Source organism: Biomphalaria glabrata, chromosome 8 (assembly GCF_947242115.1).
Source record: "Biomphalaria glabrata chromosome 8, xgBioGlab47.1, whole genome shotgun sequence".
In the NCBI taxonomy this organism is placed as follows: Eukaryota; Metazoa; Mollusca; class Gastropoda; family Planorbidae; genus Biomphalaria; species Biomphalaria glabrata.
The window spans coordinates 23846190-23857033 of NC_074718.1; the positions used below are offsets into that span (position 1 = coordinate 23846190).

Genomic DNA, 10844 nt, shown 5'->3' on the forward strand with positions numbered 1-10844 from the left:
TATGTTACATAGGTTAGTGCTGAAAAAAAAACTTTATACTTCTTATAACTACTTTACAAACAATGCCTTGTTTCAACTTTAATAAAAAACAATTTTCACATTTTTTGTAGTTTTAAATAAGACATCATCTCCATGTCAAATTAGATATAATATATGTATAAATCTATGGCCTGTTCGTGCGGTTTGTGTGCTGGACTGTCATTAGGTCCCGGGTTCAAACCCTGCCCACTCCCTACCCCGTCGTCCTGCGGGAGGTTTGGACTAGGAAATAAACTATCTTCAGCTCTGAAGGAACATCCGAAACATGTAAAACATTAAAAACCCTGCCCACTCCCTACCCCGTCGTCCTGCGGGAGGTTTGGACTAGGAAATAAACTATCTTCAGCTCTGAAGGAACATCCGAAACATGTAAAACATTTATTTAAATAACTATTTGATTTTTAAGGTAATTCATGATCCTGAATAAAGTCTTAATTAAAAAAATTCAGTGCAGATTTTCTAGACATGAACTTTTGCACACCAGTGTTTTCACAGTTGTACAATTTAATTAAAAACAAAGTCATGGTTATATATAATCAGGTTTATTTGCATATCAGAACATTGGCTAGCATATAAAAAGCTAGGACATTATCAAATAACATTTTTGTTTCACCTGAATATAGATCTAACTGAAAATATGTTGTAATGTCAACCTAATAAAAAAACATGTTTAAAACTTCCAAGCAAGATTAACTAACACAATAATATATTCATGGTTTTCAATACTCATACACAATCTAACCACAGCTAACATCTATCGCACAGGTGTCCAAGGCAGCAATAAATCTTTGTATTTCTTTGGAGCTGGAAAAAAAAAAAATACAAATTTAATTAGAATTGAAAAAAAAAAAAAAAGCAATCAAAAGTATAATGAATTTTTAAAATTATTCTTTATTTTGATTAAGGTCAATATTTGCTACTTCATATTGTTTTATTTTTAAATAGATATCTGAATATAGCTGCCCATGTGGTAAGCACATCAGACTGGCGTGTGGTTCTGAATGTCTTGATGTGGTACCTTGCCTACTTCCTGCCAACTTGCAGGACGTTTGTCCTATGATAAAATAATCCTCAATTCTAAAGAAATCTTAAACATACTACAAAATAAAATGGTTAAGTTTAAAGTTAAACATTTATATGTTAAATGAAGGGAAATTGCTTTTGGCAAATTCAAAAGGTTTGAATTCTATAGCTGACTGACTTTCAAAAAAGAACTTAAGGACTGTCTTGAAATAATGTCCTAGAGTTGACCTTGCCAAAAGATATTTGGGAGATTCTTTAATAAAACAAAATATTTGCTCTTCTGAAATGAATACTATGGTGATTTCTGTTTCTTTATTGCCAAATATTTATTATTCTTTCAATACATTAAGTATCCTTTCTTTTTTATATTAATAATAGCACACACCAGAGAAACTTCTGTGTTCTTTTTTTTTTATAATTTAAGCTGAACATAGATTTTCAATTCAACAACTTGACAAATATCTTGTTAATATTCAACTTTTTACTAATACAACTTTAACTGATATAACTTATTACTGAAACATCTTATTAGTGATACAACTTTAACTAGTGGACCCACAACTGTTTAAGAACTCATTACAATGCAAAAACCAGTTAGAATGCAAGGACCCAGACTAACTAGCTTTTCCCCAATTTATACTTTTTTAAACAGTATTTTCCAGAATCAAAGAAACTTTTATTCTAAATATTTTATGAACTATGACCTTCTAGTAGTGATGGGCAAAAGTTAACTAAAAAGTTGCTAACTTTTAGTTTAACTAAAAAAAATTAGTTAAGGCCAAAGTTTAATTAAAAAAAAAGTTTAGTTAAAATCCTAGTTTAATTATAGATCTATTAATTAAAATCTATATTACTTTACTTTATTAGACTAGATCTAGATCTATTAGTTTAGAGATTCTACTATTCTAGAATTAGAGTTAATTAGAGTCTAGATTAGATCTAGATATATCTAGATTACTTATTAGGCCTGTTAGATACTAAAACCTAAGATGCATCAGATGATAGAATTGACAGATGTATAATGACTATAATTATAATAGTCTGAATAATAATAATAATAATAGTCATCACTATACTAGATCTAATACTAAATTAACTAAATCTAGACTAGATCTACATCTACTTCTATTATAATTATACCTATTTCTACTATCCAGATATATTATTATTAGATCTAGAATCTAGTATTATCTACTAGTAGTAGTAGTACTAGAGTATATAGATCTAAATACCCATATCTAGTTATAATCATAATTATAATAATCTAAACTCTCTAGATCTAGAGTTACTAAGATATCTACTAGACTCTATCTAGATTTTAGATCTAGTAGTAGTAGTAACTAGTATTTCTTAGATTAAAATATTAATTATTTGATCTAGGTCTAGTAGCTAGAATCTACTTTGATAAAAAATTCAACTTTAATGAATCTAAATGAAACTATTATAGTTAGATAGATCTTTTTGAATGGAGTTCTTTGATACCTCATTTATGCTTCTAGGTTAATTAGAACATAAGTTATGACCATTTTAGTGTCGGAGAATTAGCCTATTAAAATACCAAAAAAATTGTGACCGAAAGGAGGAGCTTATACATTTAAACTGCTATAACTTTTTAACGCTTAAAGATAATGTAATGAAATTTTCCATAGAAATGCGCAATTATGTTCTGATAATTATGACAATTTTAAATCTGGGATATCTATTAACACTTTTCTGTGTTAAGCCCTTGATGTAGGGGTAGGTGTTAAACGACAGAAACAGAATACATAGTCACACATAAATGGTCATAACTTTTAAACCAATAGAGATAATTGAATGAAATTTTCAACAGAAATGCATGTTTATGTGTTATTTATTTCTTCTTTATAATTCTGTGATAGAAGTTGAAACTTTTTAAAAAATTTCTTAAATGTGGGTCGACATTTCGAAAACGACAAAAAAAAACAACAAATGTTGACACTTAAATGGTTATAACTTTTTAACCAATAGAGATATGCAAATGAAATTTTCAACAGAAATGCATGAATATGTGTTATTTATTTATTCTATTATAACGCTGAGAAAGACGTTTAAGAAAAAAAAATTTTCTTTGTTAGCGTGGAACGACAATTTAAAAAACGACCAAAATTTATGTTGGTCATAACTCTTTAACCAATTGAGATATTTAAATGAAATTTTGAACAGAAATGCATGATTATGTGTTATTTGTTTATTCTATTTTAACACTGAGATAAGAATTTTTTTGAAAATTTGATTTTTGATAAATGTGGAATGACAAGTTTGAGTTTTTTTCGACAAAATATTATGTTGACACTTATGGTTATAACAACCAAAATTTATGTTGGTTATAAATTTTTAACTAATTGAGAAATTTAAATGAAGTTTTCTACAGGAATGCATGCATGATTATGTGTTATTTGTTTATTTTATTATAATCTGAGACAGAAGTTTTCATTATGTTGACACTTAAAATGTTGCAACTTTTTTAGCCGTAAATTACTTTTTAAGCTTTTAACTGAAATGAACAACTTTTTGCTGATACTTATAATAAACTTTGGATGAATAACATGTTGGAAAAACAACACAAAAATAAAAACCAAAAATTTCTATTTCATACTTTGAGAGCTGTAACATTTTAATCTAGACTTTAGAGATAATTATACAAGATTTACAAAATTAAAAAAAATTTGAAAAAAAAAAGAGTATTTAAATTTACATATAATGTAAATAACAAATATAGATTTCTTGATGTCATCAGTCTGAGTGCGTTTGCAAATGTACGTCAGTATCCAAAGCTTGCGAGGATCATGCATGATTGTTTGAAGATGAACATTGTTTGGGTGTACCCTATCTGTTTTGCTGAAATAGAATAAATACTTTTAATGCATAACAATATATCCTTGCTGAAAAGGTAAAATTATCAAGACTTAATATAAATGGTTCATAGCACAATTATCAGCTGTATTGTGAAATTATATTTTTCACATTAAATAAATATCCCAGATATGCAACATGTTCCCTTAAAATAAAATATATCTAACTATTTGATGGGTAAGCACATAATGGATTTGTTTGTTGTATGAAATTATCAATTGAAGTACTGTCTCTGTAGCACCTTACAAAAACCTTCAGCAAGTATTTTAGTGATCTCGATAAATACTTCATCAACAGTCACATTTCTCAGGGTTTTCAGAACGAGATTTTCAGTATCCAGAGTCTGGCCAAAGCAATCACTTAGTAGAGAATCCACAATGGCCTTTAGTGGCTTTAGTTTGTCAATGCAGACCTTCACATGAGAGATCTAGAAAACAAGAGAATAAATATAATAGCTGCATAAATGGTATCTTTAAAATGTTTCATCTTTCATTTTGTAGATCAGTGTCATCCACGGTTCTGTCAACATCTTGCCAAAAAGCCCTGTTAATAAATATAATAAATGTCAAAAGGGTTGAGACACCTAAAAAGGAATTGTTTTGAAACTATAAAAATGAATTTACAAAAGAAAATGTGAAAGTTATTACCTTAAAAGACTAACCGCTTTTCTGCAACAACAAGCACAGTGTTGTTCTGTGTTACCTGGCCTTTCAGTAGCCTCAACATCACCTTCAGGTCGCAACTTCTTCACCATACTAGGTCGTTCAGTGCTGTCTTGGGACTTGGATAGGTGTCTTTTTGCCAGCAGCATCGATAGAAATTTTTTTATCCAAGTAGGGTGCAACTAGGTGCCAGCTGCGGGTAATCTTCCTGCAAAAGTTCTTCACATCAGTCATATGCCTTCGAAACTTATTGTCAACAACATCGACATCAAGGCCTGCCACGCCCACATTATCTGGGGAAAATGTAACAAAAAAAAAGTTAGTTTTATTTAATTGTGAAAAAAAAATTTTTTCAAACAAAATTACACATATGTACTATTTTAATAAAATGCAGTTTAAAGATTTTATTTATAAAAGGATATAAGACATTTAATGTAAAATAGAAGGCTCAACTTCATAAGTCCAGCCAAGCCTTTACTTTAAAATAAATTTCTACAATTATCCTAAATCATATAGAGAATATAGTAGATTTAAGTAGATCTATAGATTAATATCTGAAAAAGTATTTTCATTGAAATAAAATGATATTTCAATTGATTTGTGTTATATTTTGTTTATAACTTATATTTAGTAGTGATTATTATGGTAACTATCACTTAAAATTTTGTATTTATAAATTATTTTATAATTATCCCAATTATATTACCAGCCATTGCAAGAAATTTAACTAAAAACGAAAAATAATAATTGAACTAGTTTAAAATCATTCTAAAAATTTTAAAAATTGCATTCAAAATCACGGATGACTAAATAAAACTGTTCTTGATGATGGATTAAAAAAAATCGATCTAACAAAAAAGCTATGCAGCCATTGATAACCATTGAATCTATCATTTCCGGTTAGTAATGGCGGCTGGTTTCGTTTTCTAGCCAAGATACCTGATGCACTGGGTCCGTTTTTACTAATAAAGTGGAATACTTATTGCGATAATATGAACAAAAATAGTTAGATTAGATATTAAGGTACACGGATTGACTTTAAAAAATATGCTTTTCAGAATAATAAAAAAATTATGGATGGTCAACTTACCCCTATGCTCAACACGCTGGAACTCCAATGAAGACGATAGAAAAGCACTGATATAAATCCAAAGAATTAACTGATATCCGATCCTTGAACAAACAAAGGGCTCTGACTATCCTTTTGTGTCTGATTTTGAAGACAAAACCAGACTGGAACGAAATCTATATTGTTATCGGCTTAAATACTGCCGCACGAATACTACCGGTTCCGGTAACCAAAAAAAATCTCGCGCGACCGGAAAATCGAAGTATCTATTATAACTAATTCTAGATCCAGATTATATTTCTGATCATTTCGTTTGTAAAAGATATTAGATCCAGAATATTCTAGAATCTAGAGTTAGTTAGAGAGTCAACATGCAGTTTTATCATTACTTCTAAAGGTAACTTATATTAGAACTTGGACAATTACTTCTAATTTCTTTCTAAAATAGTATCAATATACTATTATTCTAGTGATTCTATTAAGATCTACATCTATCCCAAAAGACATTTAGATCTAAATATTTTTTCATGTGCACAAATAAATGTTTATTACATTTTGCAACAGAGATTGGTTGTGCTTTATATTTTTCATGTTTGGCTGTTTCATCCTTAAAAAAGGTCAAAATAGTTAGTAAAAGTTTAACTAAAGTTTCTTAGTTTAGTTTAACTAATTTTTTCAATTTGTGATTAACTAAAAGTTTAATTACTTTTTTTTAGTTCAAACTTAGTTTTAGTTTAACTAAAAAAAATTAGTTTAGTTCCCATCACTACCTTCTAGAAACTGATGTACGAGACTTTTTTTTTTATCTGGAAAGAGGTAGAATTAGGTAACAGTATCGATTCATGACAAATACAATAAAAAAATAATGTTTCTTTTTCTTTGAGAATAGTGAAGTAATATAATTTATATTTAAGGTTGTTGTTGCCGGAAGTGTTAATGGAAATAAGCACTTCTTTACTTATAAAATATTTCAATGGCATATGTCTCAAAAAGCCTCTGACAAGCAGTCCAACTCCTAGCCTTCATGTGTGGCTCAGACATTGGGCCTGGCAGAACTGTAAAGGTAAAGAGTAACTGGCGCCTAAACCAGTGCTTCAAGCACGGGGGGCTCATTAGCCTTGGCTGGCTACCCACACAGTCAGCTTGTAGCACACAAATGACCCTGACAGAGCCTGCAATGCTGCTGATCTGAAACTGTTATCGGCAATCGCAGTTCCTTTGGATAGATCAGGGGGTGGAGAGGGGGGAACTGCTGTGTGGTTGACTTAATTCCAACCATAGATAATACTCAGGCATTCTTATCTTTTCCATGAGATGATCCAAAGTCATTTCGCGAATGAAGAAGCCCATAATAATAAACATATTTTTGATTCCAGCAAACCTTGTTAAGAAGTAACTGTGTCTGTGGCCTTGTAGACTATAATGCACATTGTTGCTATTCTATCAGCATGAAAACACTATCATAACCTCTAGAGAAAACATTGATATTGTCTTGGCACTATCATAAATCAAAACACATTATGTAAAATTAAAAAAAGCAGACTGCAATCCTTTTCATTTGTTCCAATAGATTTCAGAAAAAACAAAAGAATTATTGTTAAATAAACTTGAACCTTTCACCAATTCTACCTTTTTTATGCCACATAAATGTTAAAAATATTTCTCTGTATAACATTTGGAAAAGTTAAGTAGTTTCATACTTTTTAACAACACCAAGCATAAAAAGTCTTTGTATCAGAAATCTAATAAAACTGAGACACTTACTTGCTAAAGGAAAATCTTCAGGGTGCCTAGAAATATAATCTTCCAAGACCAATACATGGTAATTTCGTTTTTTCTCCAAAAGCTCATCAGCTTTCTTTCCAGGATAGAGACCAAGAGAAGCTACCAGAAAGTGTCTTATCATTGCTGTAAAATAAAAAGCCTTTAAGATAGGTCAATTTGATGTTTTAAATATTGATGCATACATATTTTTACTTAAGGAGATGTATTAAAACTGACGTTTTCTTCAAAATCCATACTACTCAAAGTTGTACTCAGCAGACAATTAAGGGATAACATAAATGTTTAATATACACAACAATTCACAATAAGAATAATAACACTTCAAGTAAGAACTACAGTTATAACACAGGTCACGGTGCTGCTTAGCAGTCAACTGTGTCAGTGGACAGTACAGTTATGAACATTACACATAAATATCAGCGGTGATATGATAAATGTGATCAAAAGCCAGAGATATAGAGACAGTGTGTAAGAGAGGCCAGTTCAGTTCAACAACGCTACAGTCCGGTACAGTTAGTCCACAGTGAAGTTGTTACATATATAACTATAGTCACTATAGATCTATTAAATGGATACTTCAACAACCGCCATATTTGTAATCCCAGAAGTGTGGTAAAGGCTGGTCCTTGCGCTTTCAGTCATGTTCTTAGTTATAAATGCCAGAAAAGTGCATAAAACGTCATTATTTTTCCAATGATCTTCTATAAAAGAGTATCACTTTGTTTGATACAAAAATGGTGTTTATTTTGATACCTAATTTGATGTGATTGTTTAACTAAGTTGATTTTTAGGAAGTTTCCAAAAATAGGATGTGTTTCAGCAATGATAACTTTATATTGGTTAGTAATTTGTAGAATCTTGATTGACATAAGAATCACGTGATTATTAAGCGATGTTAATCTGCGCTCTTGGCATAAAGTTTCCCTTTCAGACCTTGCGATCTATAGGGCAAATGATTGATGTTAAGGTCATCTGTTTTTTTTTGGCCATTGGTTAACGAGCAGGATGTCATGTGGCCAGCACAACGACAAAACACCTTTACTTTTCCAAACTAAAGCCAGATTAATTAGAGTTGGGTTGCTCAGGGGTGCCCCAAAAAATCTGAAATTCAAAATCCCAGTCTTCATTGAGATTTGAACCCAGGACCTCAGGTTCGGAAGCCATTGGGTTGCTCAGGGGTGCCCCAAAAAATCTGAAATTCAAAATCCCAGTCTTCATTGAGATTTGAACCCAGGACCTCAGGTTCGGAAGCCAAAAGCTTAACCACTCAGCTACCTCTTTCTACGCTCTTGGTATATGAATGCAAAAATAACCACCAAATCAAAAGTAGCCATTTGTTATCAATTTTCAATAGCGCAACCTGCTAGACTAGGCCAAAAGTACTCCACTGACTAGAGTTACACTTACACCTAGGCCTAGACTATATATATATATAGATACTTGAGTTGTAATAATTAACTTTACTCTACTCTGTTTGGCATATTCTTCTCCTGTCTACTGCATTATGCGTACAACGACATAAACAAAGGTGTTCCTCCATACAAGATCCTCTGGGAAAACTATTTAATGTATCAAGGCTGCTGGCAAAAACCAAGCTTAGGAAGCTACTCATCAGGGAACTCCTGTATACTGATGATGCAGCTATTGTGGCTGATTCTGATATTCAGCTACAGTCCCTGGTTGACAAACTATCTGCTGCAGAAGTTCGGCTTAAACATCAGTCAAAGCAAGACTAAGATACTTGTCCAAAACACAAAAGCTGCACCTCAAGTAAGCATTAATGGCCAACCACTAGAAATTGTTGATCACTTTTGTTACCTTGGCTCCATCATATCCAACAACACTCTACTGGATAAAGACATAAACAACAGGATAGCCAACGGAAATGGCCACCATGTCACGGTTGTAGAAAAGAGTTTGGGACAACATATTGCTGACTAGCAGTACTAAAGCCCTACTCTATAGGACCTGTGTGTTGAGCACCTTGCTGTACGGAAGTGAAACATGGTCAACCTACTCATGGCAGGAAAAAAAGCTGAATGTCTTCCACCTCCGATGTCTAAGGCGGATCTTTAAAATAAGGTGGCAAGATAAGATAACGAATGAGAAGTGCTACAAAGAGCAGGGTGCCAGGACATCCGCTCTGTTATCAGCAGCAGACGCCTTGGCCATGTTCATAGAATGCCAGTAGGTCGACTTCCACAGGACATCCTGTATGGCGATCTAATAGAAGGCAGGAGAGGCGCTGGTCGCCCAATTTTACGTTATACGGATGTATGCAAACGCGACATGAAGCTCTTCAAAATCGACACTGGCAACTGGGAAGAGGTGGCACTGGACAGATCCACATGGAGAGAGAGCATAAAGGAAGGGTCACGGATTGCATCTATGTCAAACACAACAGAAGCAGAAAGAAGGGTGAAAATGCAACTGTGCCTGGTGATTATATATGCCCAACCTGCGATCGCAGCTGTGTATCAAGGATTGGGTTGGCCTCTTTAGTCACACAAGAAGTTGCAAAGGGAAAAGATAATCTCTCGAGACGTAAATTGCCACTGAATAATTAACTTTACTGCACACAAAATGCATGCAAGGCACTATTAAAAAATTTAAGTATTATGTTTGTACATAATACATATCATATACTATACTTACTTAGATGAGAATGAGAGGAGAAAGCTTTTTGCAGTTAATAATTAATTATAATAATATCTAATTATTCTATAGATTATAGTTGATCTATTAGATAGACCCTCCCTAGACCTCTAGCTCTACCTAGATCTAGATCTAAATCTAGATCAAAAGTTTTTACTAATAGATCTATCTAGAATTCTAGATCTTTAATTCTGACTCTAACTAAACTTACTTGATCGAGGTGGTATTCTGCGTGCTAGATTATAGCAGGCTGACGCGGCACCAAATATAAACACACCAATTACTTGGCGATATGTAATTCTTAGATTATCAAAAACAGGCAAGCGTCGAGCTATTTCAGGCCCAACCATCTTACTTGTTTAGATCTATTATACTATTATAGACTAGATTCTAAATAGATATCTAGAATAATAGACCAGACTCTACAGCTGATGTTGATCCTAGAGTAGAAAATAACGAAAAAAAAAAGTTAATAATATTAAGGTCAAGGGCATTTCGTCAAAAATCTTAAATTATTAAACAGAACAAAAAAATAAGAAAAACAAATCTTATTTAAAAAATTCAGAAAATTTGTTAATGACAATAGATTTGGAGCTGTAAAATTAAAGCGAAATATTTATTAAGACATTCTAATTCTAGATTCTAAAGTCTATCTAGACTCTAGATCCGGTACTCGTAGAGATAGTCTATACACCAGTAAAAAAAAGCATGTGTACAACAATATAGCCACTATTGGC

The 10844-nt window shown here is 32.0% G+C and overlaps 1 protein-coding gene and 1 long non-coding RNA gene across 3 annotated transcripts; both read right to left on the reverse strand.

Annotated features, from left to right (window-relative positions):
* Positions 1-565: 565 nt before the first annotated feature.
* Positions 566-10588, reverse strand: LOC106054563 (uncharacterized). The gene is made up of 3 exons (XM_013210478.2): positions 10319-10588; positions 7432-7575; positions 566-843 (listed from the first exon to the last, which is right to left on the reverse strand). Exons 1-3 carry the CDS (start codon positions 10455-10457, stop codon positions 794-796), a joined length of 333 nt encoding a protein of 110 aa, XP_013065932.1. The 5' UTR covers positions 10458-10588; the 3' UTR covers positions 566-793.
* Positions 3680-7425, reverse strand: LOC129927779 (uncharacterized). 2 transcript variants are annotated; one of them, XR_008779455.1, is made up of 4 exons: positions 5689-7424; positions 4584-4891; positions 4104-4479; positions 3680-3921 (listed from the first exon to the last, which is right to left on the reverse strand). It is a non-coding gene; the product is annotated as an uncharacterized LOC129927779 (long non-coding RNA). The 2 variants fall into 2 exon arrangements; XR_008779454.1 differs by having other exon boundaries at positions 4584-7425.
* Positions 10589-10844: the final 256 nt, after the last annotated feature.